Genomic DNA, 21,945 nt, shown 5'->3' with positions numbered 1-21,945 from the left:
AAGAGTTGACGAGGGAAACTCACAAAGAAAACGATTTTACATACCGACTGCGTTTTTAATCACCATGACAGTGCTGCCATCATAGTTGTTCAAACACATGAATAATTTTGACATTACAATACAAATAATACAAAATATAGTTTTACATGAATTATTATATTCCAACAGAACACTCACTAGAAATTAGAGGACACTGGCAAATTCAGAATGGCAACATCACCGCCACTGTAGCCTATCCCTACTGCTGTATGCCTTCTCTGCTGTGCATGTTCCTCCAAGTCAAAAGTAATTTTGTACCCTATGGACTATATAGTAGAGTTACTTTATTCATTTATACAACAAGTAGGCTACATTATCAAAATGATAGGAAGAGGGAAAATAAGGTAACGTTGTGCTATTGCTCTCCCAAATTTAGATAACTCATAGTCCAAAATAGGTTAAGTCTTGTATAGTGCGGTCCACGTTATAATGGCAGTGGATAAATATAGAAGAATAGCGATGCCGATTCTCTGCATTATCTAATAATATTTCTACACTGTCAAAAACATAATTGGCATTGTTGTGGACCTAGAAAAGGATAGTAACACCGGCTTTGTCGAATAATAGACAAGGATAGCAAAACCTAAGTTGATCAAATACTTTCATTATAACGAGGACCTCACTAAAGTTCTTCAATTCACAAAATTTTCTAGTCCTCAAGTATTCAGATAATATATTATTATGTGAATATGAATTCACTTACCTGTTTCAACATATGGTATATACATGGTTGGATCAACAGTCAGAGCCGTATTTAATTGCTCAGAGTTGAACAACGTGCTCTCAGTTCTCTTGTTGGAAAGGTGGCATCTTGAGGCCAGCATCTCCACTGGCAATAAATTGTGAGCTTCAAAATAACTCCCCAGTGTTTCGGAACACATCTAAAACTATAGATCCATACACATCTCTCGTCATTATCAACATAATATTATTCTCCCATTACTCATTTATGAATTGAATCTAATTATTTAGTCTTCCTTTGATACCTTTTACTACCAACAATATCATAGCCACCTCTAATACAAGGCCCCGGGCTACGATATTGCAAGGTCGCAGCGTAGGCCTAGAATCTAATACATGATTGGTGAAAAAGATCAGCTGGTATTTTTTAAAATCTTTTTCACCATCATGTATTAGATTCTATGCCTACACTGCGACGTTGCAATATCGTAGGCCGGGGCCTTGTATTAGAGGTGGCTATGACAATTTTCAATCAACTTACGACCGTGTGGGCCGAAAATTAATAATTTAAATCCATTTAAAATATTAACAAAAAATGGAAGCTTCCTAAAAATTGAAGGACTAGGTTCGAAAATTGCACTTTGAAATTCGCAATGAAAATCCAACAAAGGTATCAACTTACATGGAATGAAAACTTATTTCATTTGAAAATGTTTGAGTCTTCTGAGTCAGCCATATTGGATGAAATGACGCTATGCAAAAACCATTGAATTTCAGATAAAATCTTCATGAACAGAGCAATATTAAACACTGGCTACATTTAAGATTAGATATTACTCATAAATAAGTGTCTACTCACCATTATCTATCCCAAAATTGAAGAAAACAACACTTTTAAACAGAATTATGAGGAGCAGCCACAGAGCAGTTCTACTCCGACAACTTTTCAACAAGAAAGACCTGCATTGGGAATGTGCAGTTTTACAATAGAAATAATACAAAATATAGTTTTACATGAATTATTATATTCCAACAGAACACTCACTAGAAATTAGAGGACACTGGCCAATTCAGAATGGCAACATCACCGCCACTGTAGCCTATCCCTACTGCTGTATGCCTTCTCTGCTGTGCATGTTCCTCCAAGTCAAAAGTAATTTTGTACCCTATGGACTATATAGTAGAGTTACTTTATTCATTTATACAACAAGTAGGCTACATTATCAAAATAATAGGAAGAGGGAAAATAAGGTAACGTTGTGCTATTGCTCTCCCAAATTTAGATAACTCATAGTCCAAAATAGGTTAAGTCTTGTATAGAGCGGTCCATGTTATAATGGCAGTGGATAAATATAGAAGAATAGCGATGCCGATTCTCTGCATTATCTAATAATATTTCTACACTGTCAAAAACATAATTGGCATTGTTGTGGACCTAGAAAAGGATAGTAACACCGGCTTTGTCGAATAATAGACAAGGATAGCAAAACCTAAGTTGATCAAATACTTTCATTATAACGAGGACCTCACTAAAGTTCTTCAATTCACAAAATTTTCCAGTCCTCAAGTATTCAGATAATATATTATTATGTGAATATGAATTCACTTACCTGTTTCAACATATGGTTCAACATATACATGGTTGGATCAACAGTCAGAGCCGTATTTAATTGCTCAGAGTTGAACAACGTGCTCTCAGTTCTCTTGTTGGAAAGGTGGCATCTTGAGGCCAGCATCTCCACTGGCAATAAATTGTGAGCTTCAAAATAACTCCCCAGTGTTTCGGAACACATCTAAAACTATAGATCCATACACATCTCTCGTCATTATCAACATAATATTATTCTCCCTTTACTCATTTATGAATTGAATCTAATTATTTAGTCTTCCTTTGTACCTTTTACTACCAACAATATCATAGCCACCTCTAATACAGGCCCCGGGCTACGATATTGCAAGGTCGCAGCGTAGGCCTAGAATCTAATACCTGATTGGTTTAGCGTTTGGGAGTTAGCTGATTTGTCAGCCAATCAGGAAGCCTTCTGCCTTGAGGACTGTCTAAATACGTCTGGAAAAAATTCTTCGTGTGGCTTGAACCTTCCAAGTTGTGATTCTCCTGAATATAGTACTTGTTCAATATACAGAGTGGTCCAAAAGTACCTACATGATCATCCTATTATGCTAATATCAATCATAACTTAGGCCTTAGTTTAGGCCTATATAGCCCAATGACTTTTAGGCTTGGTTGCACAAAAGTCTGTTAAATTTCAACGTGATTAAATCGTCAAACACCAATCAATCAGAGAAGGCTTCTCTGATTGATTGTCGTGGCATTAATCACGGTTAAAATTTGACCGGCTTTTGTGCAACTGAGAATTTGACTTTTGGTCCTTCCAGAATTTTCATGGAAAAAAACTAAGTAAAAAATGTTTTATAAATAGAAATACAAATCTCAGTACCCTTTTTGAATTATTTTATCACATTCATGCCATTTTCAAGTCAAAGAATGTCCGAAACATGTTGTGATAAAATAATTCAAAAAGGGTACTGAGATTTGTATTTCTATTTATATTACTAGTAGCCCTAAACAGAAAAGAGACAAAAAATGTTTTGTATGCAATGCAATAGGTTACTAGGTGTAAAAAATACAAGTATTAGAAATAGAGAATATAGGTACCAAATTTATTATGTCTTACATACGTATTTTATCACAATGAATACTGTAATCAAGTTTTCAAAAATTAATCCTCTTTCATATCAGATCCTTTTGACTGAAGATGGACTGTATTTACAAATTTACATGGTAATATTATGTAGGCTATACATGCAGATGGAATGTACTGTATAACAAATTTACATGGTAGTATACAAATAATTAATCATCTTTCATGTGACATCCATCGTTTGGACTCAAGATGTACTGTTTTTTATTACAAATTACATGTTATTTTCATGATACAAGTACAACTATTGAACACATCATGTTATTCACAATATTATACAAAAATTACAATATTTGGAAACAAGATCATTTGGTTGACCAAGATTCATCCTATATATATATATATATATTGTCATGTGGTACTTTAGTACCATCAAATATTTTAAAATGAACCAATGAATTTTAATAGAATTATAAAATGGAAAGAAGGTTAGACCTAGTCAAAGGACCAATCAACTTAAATCGAATATTATTAGCGATTAGGAGTAATAGTATTATCAAAAACGATAAGAAAACATGTATAATTGTGATTCAATAACTATGAGAACCCATTGGCAAGATCAAAAAATTATAAAGCGGCTTACTTATTATTGGCGGATTATAAAAAATAAAAGTGTGCATGAACATTGAGGTTAGAATTATTTGTTTACATTTTGAAAAGAATTAGTCGATCTTGAATAAATCGATAATTATTAGAATCAATGCTGAGCGAATCAGCTGATCATTCGATCAACCAGTATAATAGGTTGAATTATATAAAAATTTACTCACAAAGGATATATTATGTATACTAAAGGAAGTTGATGTGTAGAAATACGGACAACTATTATTTCTGTATAAATATTTATTATAATCTAAAAAAGCACAAAAAATCAAGAGTATACAAAACTCATATAAAAAACTAAATGTATTATCTATTAAAATCGTATGTTACGATTTATTTATGAAATTAATTCAAGATAAACACTCCATATATTTGTATAAAAACTTTTTTATTTAATTTTTTCTATTATAAAGTTGAGGAAGCCCTGATTCCAAGGCGACCAATTGTATTGAGTTTATTAATTGAAGACCAATCAGAGAGTAGCTTACAAAATTATTCTAGGAAGAGACAAATTTTTCTGAAAACCTCCTTCTTCTGGCTTAAGATCTCGACCTGAGAGGATGCACATGGAGTTTAGGGTTCTTTCTTCCTCTTTTAAATTTTAAAATTACCAAGCCAAACCCTTTTTTAAATGTGAAATATTTGTATTAAATGTTAAATTATCTGTGAACTCAGTGTTGTTGAAGAGTTCGTAATCGTAATTATTCCCTATAAGTATATCTTTAATTAGAAAAAGAAATCTATAAGAATCTGGATCACGCGCTAGCCCAGCAGAGATGAAAGGAGCCTACCTAATTAATTATTGGAAATAATTAATTCAATCCACGAGACCGTCAAGAACTTCATTTATGTGAGTGATAAGTCAAACGAGCTCATTTTAGGTTTTCTGCGTATAGTGGGGAAATTAATTAAAAGCGCTATTCAAATTGACTTAAATTAAATAAAAAGTCACCACGTGTTGAGTAATATCACATAGTTCATAAGAACATTTTATAAATTTATTTGATATATGTAGGAAGCTTACTTCCATGCACAGCCCGAATTCATATAAATCCCTGAGATCTCATGTTTGAATAATAATTGGTTAATTATTATTTTGTTAATTGAACAAAGTATATTATATCAAACTTATAGACCAAACAGGTTTTTATTTGCAGAATTTTGTATTGATTGGAAGTCTAAGTATCAGTATTAAATATAATGTATTTATGAATTTGAAACACACTATTGTGAATATTAGCAAAACCTGTGATAATTGTTCAGATTTTAGAAAGAATTTATTTAAAGAAAAATTATAGATATATCGAATATTTTATATACACATTTTTATGGGAATATATTTTGTGTTTTATGTCAGCATACAAATCGTAGAAATTTATTTTATCCTAGTTCATCTCGTGATATACAGTTTGAACTGTTTCAATACCAATAAATATCCAGCAGCACATAAAATTATTGAATCAAGTAATATTGATCTTATTAAGAGCACTCAGTATTTATCATCCTTTGATGATAATCACTTTAATCTGTCAGAACAAGTATATTGAAAATTATATTAATAAGGTTCCAGTTATATCATATAAGGATCCAGAGAGCTTCAAGAACTGGCATTGTAAGTTCTAAGGAATTTTGGAAGGATAAATTGGTGAATACCTGTATTCATGACGAGCGTTTTAAGAATCAACTAGAAACAACTATAGTTGGTCTTTATTATTCTCTAGTGGGTACATGGTTACTGATAATCAGTCATCAAATATTCTTTTAATTTCCTCACTGGTATTCTTCAAGAACTTCATAGAAGCAGCGGTAAGAATTATTAATCACCGGTCATTGAACCTTATGGTGATTACTGGTATTTGTAAAATTCATGTATCTACCACTGAGCTAGAGCTGAGGTTTGAACCCAGTAATTTTGCGAGCCAGACGGCCTTAATTTTTTGTGAATTTATTCGCAAAAGAGGGAATTAAACAACTGCTCTTATAAATACCAATAACATCGTATCATCTGTAAAGGATAATTGATCATCCTATTATGCTAATATCAATCATAACTTAGGCCTTAGTTTAGGCCTATATAGCCCAATGACTTTTAGGCTTGGTTGCACAAAAGTCTGTTAAATTTCAACGTGATTAAATCGTCAAACACCAATCAATCAGAGAAGTCGTGGCATTAATCACGGTTAAAATTTGACCGGCTTTTGTGCAACTGAGAATTTGACTTTTGGTCCTTCCAGAATTTCATGGAAAAAACTAAGTAAAAATGTTTTATAAATAGAAATACAAATCTCAGTACCCTTTTTGAATTATTTTATCACATTCATGCCATTTTCAAGTCAAAGAATGTCCGAAACATGTTGTGATAAAATAATTCAAAAAGGGTACTGAGATTTGTATTTCTATTTATATTACTAGTAGCCCTAAACAGAAAAGAGACAAAAATGTTTTGTATGCAATGCAATAGGTTTACTAGGTGTAAAAAATACAAGTATTAGAAATAGAGAATATACAAAATTTATTACGTCTTACATACGTATTTTATCACAATGAATACTGTAATCAAGTTTTCAAAAATTAATCCTCTTTCATATCAGATCCTTTTGACTGAAGATGGACTGTATTATATTACAAATTTACATGGTAATATTATGTAGGCTATACATGCAGATGGAATGTACAGTATAACAAATTTACATGGTAGTATACAAATAATTAATCATCTTTCATGTGACATCCAACCTTTGGACTCAAGATGTACTTTTTATTACAAATTTACATGTTATTTCATGATACAAGTACAACTATTGAACACATCATGTTATTCACAATATTATACAAAAATTACAATATTTGGAAACAAGATCATTTGGTTGACCAAGATTCATCCTACTAAAACCGATCATACTGATCCTACAAGATAAGGCAAAATAATGGTAACTTAGTTACAAAACGCTCTAATCCAAGGATTAGCCAACTTTTAAGCATGGCTTTCAAATGAATTTCTGCTATGTTGGGCAATAAGATAATGCCATTGGTTTTCACACATTGTAGTCTGCTATTGTGTGAACTCTCTCATAAGAACCCGTGGTATTATTTTTATGGCTAACTGTAATTGATTGGGAAACTGGTATTAACCTGCGTTTACACCAAAGTTATTAACAAAATGTTTGTAACTTAATCCTTATAGATTCTATTAGATTGAACATAACCATACACATGATGAACATATGTGTTTGTCAAGTTTCATTCAATCTAATAGAATCTATAAGGATTAAGTTATTAACACATTTTTTTAATAACTTTGGTGAAAACCAGCTTAATAACAGTTTTCCAATGAATTACCGTTAGCCAGAAAAAGAATACCACTGGTTCTTATGAGAGAGTTCACACAATAGCAGACTACAATGTGTGAAAACCAATGGGCATTATCTTATTACCCAACAGAGCAGAAATTCATTTGAAAGCCATGCTTAAAAGTAAAAGTTTTCCAATCCTTCATCGGTTCAGTTATTCATTTTTATTAAACTCTTTGTCATCGTCAAGTAATGAAACTTCGAAACTCATCTTTGGGAAGACATGATTATCAATATACAATGGAGAAATCAAATTCTTTCACTGAGAATTATACATCATATTATACAGGGGTTCTGAAAAAAGGTGCCATAAGCCAGGGGATGATTTCTCACATCAAAAGAAGAAAAAAGTTCTAATTAATATAGATTCGAAAATGCTTGGTTACCAAATTATACAGAGTGAAAGATTTCGTCTGAATTTTAGTTCCCCTGCCCTACAGATATTTGTTGGCTGTTAATTAAGATGTTAAATTCAGCGTACTTTATGTAAAATGAACTGAAAAATTGAATAAAACCGTTTCCAGACCGTTAGCTAAAGTAATTTCTAAGATATGTGACGAAATAGGCGAAACTTGGTCCCGAAAAACAAGTTCTTTGAAGGTTTGAATCAGATTTACTATGTTAAGTGTACAATAAATACAGAATATTTTCTTACAGAACTAGTAGAAAATTAAATTCGAAGAGAAAGATGTAGAATATGTGTATAAAAGACAAACGCAACCTTGAAAAAATAATCCTTAATAACATAAACAACGCATGAAAAATAGAAATTTTTTGAAAATTTCAAGCTCTCTATTTTTACATAAAGTACGCTGAATCTTAACAGCCAACAAATACCCGTAGGGCAGGGGATCTGAAATTCATACGAAATCTTTCACTCTGTATAACTTGGTAACTAAGCATTTTTGGACCTATGTTAATTAGAACTTTTTTCTTCTTTTGATGTAATGAATCATCCCTTGGCTTATGGGCACCTTTTTCAGAACACTCTGTAATGGTGATGAAGAAAATAATCAAATATAATTTCAAATTAAACTCTTAGCATAAAAAATAAAAAGATGACAAATCCATTTCAAAAATGAATAAGCTATATTCAAAGTAATTACTGTAAGGCTAGCTACATACACATCGAGTTTTTTGTTTTTTTTTGCCGTCCTTATAAATTCTATTAGATTAAACAGATGATGTTTGTCAAGTTCCGTTTAATCATAGATAGAATTCATAAAGACGGCAAAATATCGTACGAACAAAGATCGATGTGTGTGTGCAGGGCTAAGGCTAGTTACACACATCGATTTTTGGACGTACGATATTTTGCCTTTCTTCCAGATTAAACGTCGGAAGATTAAACGTCAAGTTCCGCTCTATCTGATAGAATTCATAGACGACAAAAAATCTTACGTCCAAAAATCGATGTGTGTGAAACTGGCTTAACAGTGGTTTCTCTAAATTATATTAAACAAATCAGTCGAGTAAAATACAAAATACTTGGTATGAATTGACCAAGGTCAATAACATGTTAGGCTACCGTGATTATTATAGAACAAGGAACATTAAACAACATAACATAATTATGCTCATTGAAGAAATCAAAACACTTCAAAGATAATAATTATTAACAAAATTGTGAACTATAGCCTAGGACTATAATCATAATTAGTAATGAACAATAGTAGTAAATTAACATGTACAGTATCTTTAGTGGATGAAAATATCTTTAAAAGTATAAAATGAACCTCATAACTTTGTAATTAACACCAACAGATGTATATATCATAATCACATTGAAAAACTATAAAATTCATCTTGATAAATCCTTAAAAATAACACACTAAACCATAAAATGAAGCTCATAGCCTTGCGATTCTCATCAACAGAATAATAAATCATTATTTTCAACAGAACAGTTGAAAACTTAAATTCTTCTTAAGAAACCCACCAAAATAAAAAGCTTGTACAAACTCTAACTGCAAGTTAACTAGAGCGACATGATTTAGATTAGAAGTTGTGAATATATATATATAGTACAAAATGAGCGTATGTTGACTTTGAAGGTTTTCTATAACCTCAACTGGCCAACCAATATGCTAATAGAATATAAAATTAATACTGATTAGTAACCTAGAAACTACTTACTATTACAAAAACACTGTATTACTCCATCTGATTTTAGGAGATTTGTTGTAAAGATGTCTAATTATGACTTGAAGAACAAGATTTCCACACTAATAAATTGTCAATTTTTATCAATAAAATCAAGAAACAACAGTTGATATAATCAGATAATTACAGTAGATACAGTAAGTAGATAAATTCTGCTTTTACCTGGATTTCCCACAATATCAGTACCAGTTGTAATGTGACCGATTATTTGACATGCATTTTCACAGTCCAAAAGTACCCATTGGTTAAAAATTAAAAGTGTCGAAGACGGTGAAAATTCATGACAAGTAAAATTGGACTGAAAAATGTAGGCTATGCCTCTTGGCAGCTGGGCCGGCTATCTGCTGTAGATAGTACCAGGTCCCGTCCTCGTAACCGTCTGCCAAGAGGCATAGCCTACATTTTTCAGTCCAATTTTACTTGTCATGAATTTTCACCGTCTTCGACACTTTTAATTTTTAACCAATGGGTACTTTTGGACTGTGAAAATGCATGTCAAATAATCGGTCACATTACAACTGGTACTGATATTGTGGGAAATCCAGGTAAAAGCAGAATTTATCTACTTACTGTATCTACTGTAATTATCTGATTATATCAACTGTTGTTTCTTGATTTTATTGATAAAAATTGACAATTTATTAGTGTGGAAATCTTGTTCTTCAAGTCATAATTAGACATCTTTACAACAAATCTCCTACACATATTATATTCAAGTTTTTACAAGATTTCCATAATAATCAATTATCAATTCTTATTAATAATATCAACAATTGATATTTATATCCAAGCTTGAATTAAAACATTCGACATTGAATCCAGCTGATTGGATTCAGATTTAAATCTGATTGAATCCAGCTTTAGAATTACTGTCAGTACACATATATTATTCAAGTTTTTACAAGATTTCCATAATAATCAATTCTTATCAATAATATCAACAATTGATATAGAGATAAATGATTACCAATCATTACTAAAAGATAACCCGAAAGATAACATATACTCCGGATTGTTCTTTAAAGCTTCAATCACTTCAAATTCGGTCTTCTCTTGCTGTGTAGTTTCCTCGGGACTTTTTATTGGTTCTGTCGTATTTTCAGGATGAGTCGTGATGGATGCTTCCAGTGGTGGAACTTCTTTCGGAGTATTTGTTGGATCTGGCGTATTTTCATGATGATTCATGATGGATGCTTCAAGTGTAGAAACTTCTTTCGGAGTATTTGTTGGATGTGACGTATTTTCATGATGATTCATGATGGATGTTTCCAGTGGTGAAACTTCTTTTGGAGTATTTGTTGGATCTGGCGTATTTTCATGATGATTCATGATGAATGCTTCATGTGTAGAAACTTCTTTCGGAGTATTTGTTGGATGTGACGTATTTTCATGATGATTCATGATGGATGCTTTCAGTGGTGAAACTTCTTTCAGAGTCTCAGTCGATACTTTCGGTACCTTGGTTTGGTTGCCTTTAGGCAATACCGGTTGTTTTTCAAGGCTTTGTATATCTGACGTATTTTCAGCATAATCAGTGACTGAAACTTTTTTCGGAATTGTTTTAATCGTTACTTTCGGTAAGTTAGTTTGGTTGCCTTTAGACACTTTCGGTGATTTTTCATGGCTTTTGGTTGATTCTGACGTTTTTTCTGCATGATTTGAGACAACAACTACTTTGAATGGTGAAACTTTTTCCGGTGGTGTCACTTTCTGTACAGAAGTTGGTTGACTCACTGACTTTTCAGCAAGATTCGAGATTGATATTGATGGAGCTTCCTTCAGTGTTACAGTCGTTGTTAACTTGGACACATCACTTGGTAAATTAAGAGAAGATGATGGAGGTTGAATGCTGTTTGTAGGCGATTGAGTTGCCTGCAGTCCAAGTGTTTTAGTCAACCTCACCACACTTTGATTATTTTGCAAAGACACCAACTTGTCAGTCTTCCCCATCGTTATCAGGACTTTATTATTTCCTTACTCAACATACTCTGTATTTCTGTGGCAGACAGTGATGAAGTACTGGGCAGTGTTTGTAGAAACTTTTTGCCATCAATTTGTACCACGTGAGGCATTGGTTTGTCTGAAGGGTTCTGCTTCGTTAGTCCTCCGACAGATTTCTCACCAGCCGACTGCATCGTATCATCATCATCATACGGTATCAGATGCTGTTTCTCTTGACCATCTGTTAACGGAGACAATTGCAAATATTGTGGACCGAAACTTTGTTTGGTTGCTGCGTTTGGGTTTAAAATTCTAGGTATTTGAATGACTTTTGGTAGGGCTTGAATTTGGATGGGGGAACCATTTGCTGCGTTTGGAATTAGAAATCTGGGTATTTGAATGACTTTTGGTAGGCATTGATCTTTGTTTGTCGAATTAGTAGTTTCAATGACTTTTGTTGCTTGAATTTTATTTGTTGCTGGATTTCTGGTTTGAAATTGTATAGTGAATTTAGATGCTGCACTCGAACTTGTAGTTTGTAGGACTTGAACTTGGTTGGTCGACTTGGTTGCTTCAATGACTTTTGTTGCTTGAATTTCATTTGTTGCTAGATTTTTAGCTTGCATTTTTATAGTGGATTTAGATGCAGCACTCGAACTTGTAGTTGGTAGGACTTGAACTTGGTTGGTCGACGTGGTTGTTTCAATGACTTTTGTTGCTTGAATTTGATTTGTTGCTGGTTTTTTAGCTTGAGTTCGTGTTGTGATTACAGGGTTATGCACTTGAACTGCTTCAGTTTGTTTGGTGGAATTCGGTGTCTGAAGTTTTTCGAGATTGAGTATGCTTTTAGCGTTATCGACTCGGAAAAACATTTTTGACGTACCTTTGTCGAAAAAGAGAGTAGTGGGTTTTGGCTCTATCTTTCGGAAGCCAATCGTAGGGTAAATTTTTCTTTCCACTTTAGGTTGCTTTTCAATACTTTTTGCAACTTTTGCACTCTTTTTACTCATGTCACGTTCAGTGGGCTCAGCACGAGTTTCTGTCAACGTGACATTTGGAACAGTTGGTTCACTCTCGCACAGGTCAATTGTTTCGATAACCTTTGGCTCAATTGGATTCGTATCCTTTCTATTGTTAGAAGTGTGGTCAACTTTATTTTTTTGCAAGAGAGCATTTTTCTTCACAAGATTTCCTTTATCGTCAATACCCAAATGACTAGGTCACTTCCTTCTTCCACTGCATTCTTATTATTAATTTCTGTTATGTTATCACCTTTTCTAACTATTTCTAAATCTTTGCGTACAGATATAGCATTTTTCCTTACCAAGCAACTATCAATTTCAGCAGCATTACTTTTCTTCTCGACTTCTGAAACAACTTTTCCTTTCTCATCCACATTTCTAATGATTATATCAAAGTCTCTTCCTCCTGCTTCCACTGCATTCTTATTTTTAATTTCTATTTTGTTAAAATGTTTTTTGATTTCTGAATCTTTGCGTACAGATAAAGCATTATTACTCACAAAGCGACTATCAATTTCAGCAGCATTACCCTTCTTCTCGACTTCTGAAACAACGTTTCCTTTTGCATCGAATTTTCTAATGATTATATCCAAGTCCTTTACTCCTGCTTCCACCAAATTCTTGTTCTCAATTTTAGTTCCATCATCAACTTTTCTCACAATTTCTAAATCTTTGCATACAGATAATGCATTTTGTTTTATCAAGTGACTATCAATTTCTGCAGCATTATTTTTCTCAATAACTTCTGGATTCCCTTTATCAAATCCAACGATTTTGACATCTTTGCGTACAGGTAGGGAATTTTGTTTTACAAGTTCAGTATCAGCATCAACTTTCTTAGGAGACTCAGGCATGACTAGCAACAATTCATCTGCAAAAGTCACTGTCTTCTTTTTCTTTTTAGCAACAGAGGTGAGCTCCACATTATCTTTGACTGACTGGTTCATTTCGTTATTCTTGAAGGAAAGCTTCACATTATCTTTGACTAATTGGTTCATTTCGTTATTTTTGACGGAAAGCTTCACACTATTTAGCGCCAAAGTGTTCAGCTTCCTAGCAAACTCAAAGAACTGTCTCTCTTTCTCTATTAGATGGTCAGATAGTGTGGGCTGCTCAGAAATCGGGGTTACTGATTTAGACTCTCTCTTTGCCTCTTTAACTTTATCTGTAGTACATTCTCCATCCTTGTTCGGTGTTCCAGCTTCAGGCTCACATCCATTGTCGTTCACAAGTTGGTCACCAGTTTCCGGGTTTTCAGCTTCTGCCTTTTTCAAAGATCTAACTCGAGTGTTTTCACCAGCTTCGGGTTCCGTTGGTTCATGTTCAGACTTACCTACAGCTTCTGCTTTTTTCAAAGATCTGACTCGATTGTTTTCACCATCTTCAACTGGATCGACATCAACTTTCTTTGACTCCGTACTTTCTAGTTCAACCGGTGGAGCTGGTTTCAAAGATCTGACTCGAATGTTTTCACCATCTTCAACTGGATCGACATCAACTTTCTTTGACTCCGTACTTTCTAGTTCAACCGGTGGAGCTGGTTTCAAAGATCTGACTCGATTGTTTTCACCATCTTCAACTGGATCGACATCAACTTTCTTTGACTCCGTACTTTCTAGTTCAACTGGTGGAGCTGGTTTCAAAGATCTGACTCGATTGTTTTCACCATCTTCAACTGGATCGACATCAACTTCTTTGACTCCGTACTTTCTAGTTCAACCGGTGGAGCTGGTTTCAAAGATCTGACTCGATTGTTTTCACCATCTTCAACTGGATCGACATCAACTTTCTTTGACTCCGTACTTTCTAGTTCAACCGGTGGAGCTGGTTTCAAAGATCTGACTCGATTGTTTTCACCATCTTCAACTGGATCGACATCAACTTTCTTTGACTCCGTACTTTCTAGTTCAACCGGTGGAGCTGGTTTCAAAGATCTGACTCGATTGTTTTCACCATCTTCAACTGGATCGACATCAACTTTCTTTGACTCTGTACTTTCTAGTTCAACCGGTGGAGCTGGTTCGGCACACAAGTTTCTTGTAGAATTCAAGGTCTGATGATTGGAAACATTCAGCGATCTCCTGATGATGTTTATAAATTTAGGTTGTGGCTTCCGTGTCTTGTAGACATAGGCACGATTTGCATAGGCATATTTCACGATATGTTTCAAAAGGACTTTGTTGTGGCAGTTCCAAAACGTGTCAAGGAAATCTTTGTCCTCACACCATTTGTTGGCCAGTGTGACACACACTGGATTGCGACCCCGGTGTACGAATATCTGGGGGTCTTCGTTCGTTTGAAACGGTCCCACCATCACAGTGTCGGGTGTGCCACGATGAAAATACATGCCGAAATACCCATCCTCGTTGTGCTTCATGTCATACGCATACGGTATATACACCATTTCACTGAAACTGTCCCTTTTCAGAATGTGAATGCCAAACTCATACTGCGAGCGACTCACAACATCTTTGTTATTGTAAGTTGTCTTTTCAAAGTCGCCCGCAATTTCCTTGAACCGAACTTCAGTCGGTACAACCAGCCCATTTGTTTTTTGTGGAGAGTTGTTCTCGAATGGATTTATTGTGCCGCCACTGAGTGAAACCACACTATGAATTTTTATAGCCAGCTTGGGTTCAGGCTCCATGCTTTTCAAACGTTTAGCAACCGGAGCAGCTTCAGGTATGGCTAAATTAGAACATACATTAACGGTGCTGAGTACAGGTAGCAGAATTCCATCTTTGTCATGTTTGTCAGGGGAGGGTATTGCTGGTTGCTGATCAACGTTTCTTGGGGTTAGTACCGGTAGCAGAGTTTTAATACGTTTTGGAGATCCGTCTTTGCCAAGAGAGGGTAACGCTGGTTGCAGAGTTTTAATACGTTTTGGAGATCCGTCTTGGCCAGGAGAGGGTAACGCTGGTTGCAGAGTTTTAATACGTTTTGGAGATCCGTCTTGGCCAGGAGAGGGTAACGCTGGTTGCAGAGTTTTAATACGTTTAGGAGATCCGTCTTTGTCAGGGGAGGGTATTGTTGGTTGCTGATCAATGTTTCTTGGGGTAAGTACAGGTTTCAATGTTTTAATGCGCTTCTGAGCGTCAGGTACGACTTTGGAGTTATGAGATGAGTTATTGTTCAACAAAACGTGTTTCTGTTGCACTGCTGGCAAATCTGAGTTACTCGAAAGTGATCCCAGTTTCAAACCGTTCAAATCTTCGGTTCTAACAATGCTTGACAATGGGCTGGAATTAACCATTTCACTCTCCTCAATTTTCCTCTTCTTGCATTTTGAAGGACCCACATCATTGGTGCTTCCAATTTTATAAAGAGGTGGTCGTGTCACATGTTCTGGAACCTTTAGATTAAACTTAGGTAAACTACAAATTTCTTCTATGTAGGTTTCATCAGAATTATTTACAATTGGAGTCGGGTTTTCAGAGGTTTCATCTGAATCATTTACAATTGGACTCGGTTTTTGAAGTTGGTCTAATTTAGCGTTGACTAGTTTCACAAAGCAATCTCTGATAGGTGGATTGGACAGCTCGTGTTCTACACTTGCTTCCACCTGCCTGATCAAGTCAGTCTTGTACTCTTTGGCGGGGTCTATTCTACTACGCTTTGTGGCCTCCTCCTCCTCCTCTTCCTTCCTCTCTTCCTCCTCTTCCTCACCATCCATGTCAAGCCTCTCCATTCCATACTCCACATTCTTGTCGAACTTTTTCAACTCATCTTGACACTCGATCAGTTTGACCAGCTTGTCACATAGCACTGGGATTAGTAAACGGGACACCTTGCAGGAGGTTGGTGAGGGCTGCACGGCGGAAGCGGCCAGTTTCGCCCAGTCCGCACTGATGAAGTTGGCGTTCTCAAAACTTTGCAAATATTCAAACTGCTCATGGTAGAGGGGTCTTTGCCGGCCAATGTTCAATATCATGCCCACGTTCTGGGATGACTTTTCATCGTTCTGGGATGGCTGTTTCTCAATGCCCACGTTCTGGGATGACTTTTCATCGTTCTGGGATGCATGTTTCTTAATTCCCACGTTCTGGGATGACTCCGATGAAGAGATCTGCTCATACAATTCTCGAGACAAACGTTGTGGAAGTCTGCTACCACGTGTGAATGGAACCTTCAGACGCCTTTTAGGCTTCTTTTTATGGATAATCTTCCGAATCACTTCTTTTCCATAACAGCTAGGATCTATGGGATGTTTTTGGCTGGTGATTTTGATATCAGCCCACGTTTTTGGAGCATTGTTCTCTTCAAGTAGTTCTTTCAATCGCTTCCACATCAAAGAATTCTTTCCTTTTCCATCAGAGCAGTTCTTTGTACCACTAAATCCATCTTTATCCAAAATGGTGGATTTAACTCTACTCTCTCCCTCATTCACCTCCTCACCAACCTTCACTTCCTTCTCTCTCTCCATCTTTGATTCAACCACCTTGAGTTCCTCGGCAGTAACTGTGAGCATCATATCCTCCAATACCTTCAGTTTGTCTTCGAGAGTGACAAAGCTTCCATTGGTTGCTTCAGTACGACTTCTTTCAAGTTCAAGCCGATTATCTTCTGCTTTTTTATTTAAACGTTTGTAGAATGAAGTAAAATAGTGCTTCCTCCTGGTAAATCTAAAATCAGGGGAATAAAAGACCTTAACTTGACATTTTTTTACAAAATCTGATACTTCGTCTGTGTAGGCATATGTTGCTTCTCCTCGCGTCTCCTCCTTCGATGACTTCTCCACCTCCGTTGGTGTCTTCTCCTCCTCCTTCGCTGGCTTCTTCACCGCCTCCTTGATTCTGAACCGATGACGCAGATCTGCAGGATATGCAGAAACAATTAATGTCTCCATTAGTCCTAAAATGATACAATAAACTTACACTTCTAGCCACATTCCAGTCACAGCATGCAAAGCTATGTTAAATCCACCTTTTCACATGCAGGGTTCTTCCAATTGTCCGGTTTATAAGTTCAAAGTTCATAGTTATTCAACTGTGTTCAATGATATAGATCATTTTTTACAAAGTTGCCGAACAGTTTGGAAGATAATAGGGGTATTTTCACAATGTTGGAGTTAGCTGGCTAAGTCGAGCTATTCGTTAACTCCTGCTGTTTGCTAAGTCTGTGTTAACTCAATGCTATAGTAGTACGTTAGAAAAAAATTAGCAGACGAGATAGCAGATAGCGCAGGTTTGAGTCCGCTAACTCTAGCTAACTCTGTTAAAACGGCGGCCATATTTGTTTTGATCATATTTTGTAGCAGAAGTTATAATCTTTGAGTTACACAAATTATCCGCTTGGAACGCTATTGAAGTTAGCTCAAAGCAGTTGGTTTTAGATGAGGCGTTCACAATCTAGAGTTATCAAATGGCACTTTAGCTGGCTAGAACAACATTGTGAATACCCCTATTAAAGGTTTTGGTATTATGTTGAAGGAATATTTGTTACACTTATCACTGTATTTGTTACAGGAGTTTGATAATAATTGATGTGTATGACATTTGTTTGTTATTAGTATTTAGGCTACATACAATTTTATGACACTTCATATGTATTTTTACATATTTAATGAATAAAGATATTTTCAATTCAATTCAGTTCTCCGATTCAAAGGTTAAAACTTTAAAACCTCTCATTAATTAAAAGCTCTTAAACTTTTCCGATACAACAGTTAAAAGCTCTTTAAATGCAAAAGTGAAAACATAGGGCGCGTAGTAGAATTTAATGAACCGTTTAGGAATTAAAATAAGAATCCATGTAAGCTTAGAACCCATGTGAGGGGTTGAAATATAATAGACTCATAATTTTTGAAATATTATAATATGATGGTTAAAAATGTTTAAAATTATTTATCAATTGCTAACCTCAATTTCTGGGGTTGATTGATGTAATATTCTTTATTGATTCATACAATAAGTCCATCATCAAAATGATAGGGACAGAAAAAATAAGGTAAACTTGTGCTATTCCTCTCCCAAATTTAAATAAGGTTACACATATGGGTTAAATGGGTTAGGTTTTTAGTTGTTCACTTCACAAAGTTTCCAGTTCTAAATTATTTTCACAAAGTAGATTTTTAAATTTAGATGCTTCAAAACTAAACATAGAAGAAATATTCCACATTGTTATTACTAAAATAGGAAATATTCACATATTAAAGAAATAATTTTGCAGGACCAAAAAACAAACTTAATGATTATATGATTAATGGATATAAAGTTATGAGATTATGAACAATTCATAATCTGTGAACTTATTATCTTGAATTGGGGATTTAAACAGTTTTGTGGAAATGCCTGTTAATTAATTCTTCCCTAATTCTACTAATTGATCATAGATTGTGGGTTGAATTGAAATTTCTTAAATTTTCTCAATTTAATAAAGAAATTTCAAACATGCTGTCAAATTGCTAATTTAGTTTCTACTAGCTAAGCCAGTGAGTCACAAAACAATGATCTTAATATTGGGACGAATATAATCAATATAGATTATTTATTAGCTGAATTTCACAACAGAAATTTAAGAATTTTGTTTCCAAAAATTACAATGTTTGAAAGACAAACATTTTATGAATGAGGGAGTTTTCTGAATGTATTTAAATGTAATTTTACTATTTGTTTGTGATTGTAATTGACAAAATAAATTCGAATTTGAAATTTAACAATCACAGTTGAATATTCTCAATGTTACTAATTAAAATTCTACTAAAATGGTGTGTGGAAGCAATTTTATCTAACTTACTGTACTGTAAACACGATGTTATCACGAATATAATTTAAAACAATAAATAATATTCAAGGGACGAACCGTTTCAACATAATTTCAAGTTTTTTTATTACATGCATCACAGGAATAAATTAGAAGTGAGATCATTCTCAGTAAATCAATCATTAAATTAACCCATTAATTTATAATGCATGGATACTGAAGTATTCAATTGGCGTAGATAGCTTTCATTCATCACGAAGATTTATTATTTATCCCAATGCCACAGTTTAAAATAACACAAATATCAGCACATGCGTCACAGCAATGAATTTGAAGTGAGATCATTCTCAGTAAATCAATCATTCAATAATAACCCATTAATTTGTAATGCATGGATATTTAACTATATGTCTTTAATTGGCGTGAATAATTTTTATTTATCACGAATAAAAGCAATGCCACAGAACAAGACAACACAATATCCAACACACAAACAACATTATCAAGAGACAATATATATAAAATAAATAAATAATGTTTATTTCCCAAAAATGTATAGGCGATGTAAGTGATGACGTAAGCCGTTGCTACGACGCCATTTTGGTTTCTAAACAAACCGTTGCTATGGAGGGAGCATGTTATTCAAATGGGACTAAAACATCACCTTACATTTACGAGTATATCAATGAAATAATAGATTTCCAAGAGTTGAGAATATTTTTTTCAAGTTCTACACACTCAAATCATCAACTCTCAGTATTTATTCAGATCAAATAATTTTGTTTTGGTACAGCCAAAGCAGAAAGTCTTACGAAGTAGAACTTAGTACTATGTCTGTAGTCTGCTATGGAAAACCTACCTGTAGAGAAAGTTGAAGTGCAATTTGAATTATTACCTAGGATATCATTAGATTGTTATAAAGTTGTAATTTGAAAATTCATATGAATATATTCTGTTTTCCTATTGTTTAGTGTAACTGTTAGAGTAGACTAAAGCTTAAATATATAGGTTAGGTGTTTTGGTTTAGCCTAGGTACTTACTTACAAGTTTGGTGTTGAGGTTTTCTGAAGTATATAATTGTTTTCAATTTACGTGAAATAGTAAGATATTGAGTGAACTCAACACAGTAAAAAGATGTAGATGCTGTGACCACTAATCAAGTTGTATACTTCCTACATTCTAACTAAACGGTGATGATGTTTACAAGAATTTAAAAGGGGTACCTAAGTGAACATGTAAAGTAAAGCAAATAATTATGTATTTTATGTGCTACATTCACTGTAAACATAATAATTGTATTTGAATTATTGTATTAATAATTTCACTAATGTAGTTATTCTAGATAAATTTGATAAATATTATTTTTATTGACAATAACATAACCAAAAAATGTAGTACAGAACTTATTGAGGCGAGCTAGGCCTTGGGATTTTCAGGAAATCTAAAAAATGGTATGTAGCCTGCCTTTTTACTGTAATGTTTACAGTCAGGAACAAAAAAAATGTTCGTTTGCTTCATCCATTTTCATTTGTGATCGAAATCAGACTGTATACATTTTCAAATAAACATTTCTAATGTGAAACAGCAGACTGTTAAACTTCCAGCATATGCTGTGAAAGTAAACTTATATTGAAAACAAAATAATAATTAAAAATTTCAGGTAAGAATTCATGTGGCACTTTAACTTTCTCTTCAACTAGGCTTACCATAGCAGCCTTCATACATAGTACTATGCACTACTTCGTGAGACTTTCTGCTTTGGCTGTCCCAAAAAAATTTATTCGATCTGAATAAATACTGGAAATTGATGATTTGAGTGTTTATAGCTTGAAAAAAATATTCTCAACTCTTAGAAATCTATTATTTCATTGATATACTTGTAAATGTAAGGTGATGTTGTAGACCCATAAGAATAACATGCTCTCTCTCCATAGCAACGGTTTGTTTAGAGACTAAAATGGCGTCGTAGCAATGGCTTACGTCACACTTACATCGCCCATTGGGAAATACATTGGGGATGTATTTGTAAGAATAAAGGTAGGCGCACACAGATCGTCATCGGACGGACGGCACGCATCGGACGATTACATTTGATGCACTATCCGCATCGTATAGGTATGCGCACTCCAATTGAAAACAATGCATCGAATCTAATCGTCCGATGCGTCCGATGACGATCTGTGTGCGCCTACCTTAAGATAGTCAGAGAGGAACCACCTATATAAGAGTCAAAATCAGCATGTATGTTTATTTATTTATTCATGTTAATGAAAGTTTGAACAGAACAAGTCAAAGGATACTGAAAAATTGAATTATTGCTCAAACTATAAGGCAATTATAGAAGTTGTATAAACTCTGTTGATATTGAAAAAAATACTAATTTTCAATCAAAATTTTGGAATGGGTTAGAAGGGCTACAAGCCTGTTTTACCATTTCCAATCATCTTATGATTATGTGTCTTTCAAATCAAATAATCTTTATTCACAAAATAAGTAAATACAGCAGCAGAGACAAAATACAGGGTATTTCAAAAGGAATGACCCAATTTTAAACAGTTATAATTTTTTGAATGGTGCACACAAACCAATTTTACATCAACTTACTCACAGAAGTATCAAGTTTATGATGATGTATTAAGGTGCGTACAGATATACGCGCCGCGAACAAAAGCAATTCACTTTTAATCAGCTGATGCCAAGCTTTTTATATCGATATCTTAT

At 34.2% G+C, this 21,945-nt stretch overlaps 3 protein-coding genes across 15 annotated transcripts in view; all 3 read right to left on the bottom strand.

Moving 5' to 3' along the window:
* Positions 1-9,650: 9,650 nt before the first annotated feature.
* On the bottom strand, positions 9,651-11,722 carry LOC120355469 (soluble scavenger receptor cysteine-rich domain-containing protein SSC5D-like). Of its 2 annotated transcripts, none has more exons than XM_039443874.1 (2): positions 11,071-11,722; positions 9,651-10,935 (listed from the first exon to the last, which is right to left on the bottom strand). In XM_039443874.1, the coding sequence occupies exons 1-2, from the start codon at positions 11,507-11,509 to the stop codon at positions 10,523-10,525; spliced, it is 852 nt and encodes a 283-aa protein (XP_039299808.1). In that variant the 5' UTR covers positions 11,510-11,722; the 3' UTR covers positions 9,651-10,522. The 2 variants fall into 2 exon arrangements, with proteins under 2 accessions (XP_039299808.1, XP_039299809.1); XM_039443875.1 differs by having other exon boundaries at positions 9,651-10,863.
* Positions 11,515-14,161, bottom strand: LOC120355470. Its single transcript, XM_039443876.1, has 3 exons — positions 12,770-14,161; positions 12,082-12,656; positions 11,515-11,904 (listed from the first exon to the last, which is right to left on the bottom strand). Exons 1-3 carry the CDS (start codon positions 13,518-13,520, stop codon positions 11,515-11,517), a joined length of 1,716 nt encoding a protein of 571 aa, XP_039299810.1. The 5' UTR covers positions 13,521-14,161.
* LOC111058423 overlaps positions 14,161-21,945 on the bottom strand; it is a 34,177-nt gene continuing 26,392 nt past the window's right edge. For 9 of the 12 annotated variants that reach the window (XM_039443861.1, XM_039443863.1, XM_039443867.1 and 6 more), the window contains one exon: positions 14,161-17,373. In XM_039443861.1, the coding sequence (XP_039299795.1) occupies positions 14,162-17,368 (3,207 nt within the window). In that variant the 5' untranslated portion in view covers positions 17,369-17,373 and the 3' untranslated portion in view covers position 14,161. The remainder of the gene's footprint in view (positions 17,374-21,945) is intronic. The other 3 variants (XM_039443872.1, XM_039443871.1, XM_039443873.1) reach the window with 3 other exon arrangements.

This window comes from Nilaparvata lugens, unplaced genomic scaffold, assembly GCF_014356525.2.
Source record: "Nilaparvata lugens isolate BPH unplaced genomic scaffold, ASM1435652v1 scaffold1920, whole genome shotgun sequence".
Taxonomy (NCBI): Eukaryota; Metazoa; Arthropoda; class Insecta; order Hemiptera; family Delphacidae; genus Nilaparvata; species Nilaparvata lugens.
This window is presented reverse-complemented; position numbering and strand designations above follow the sequence as displayed.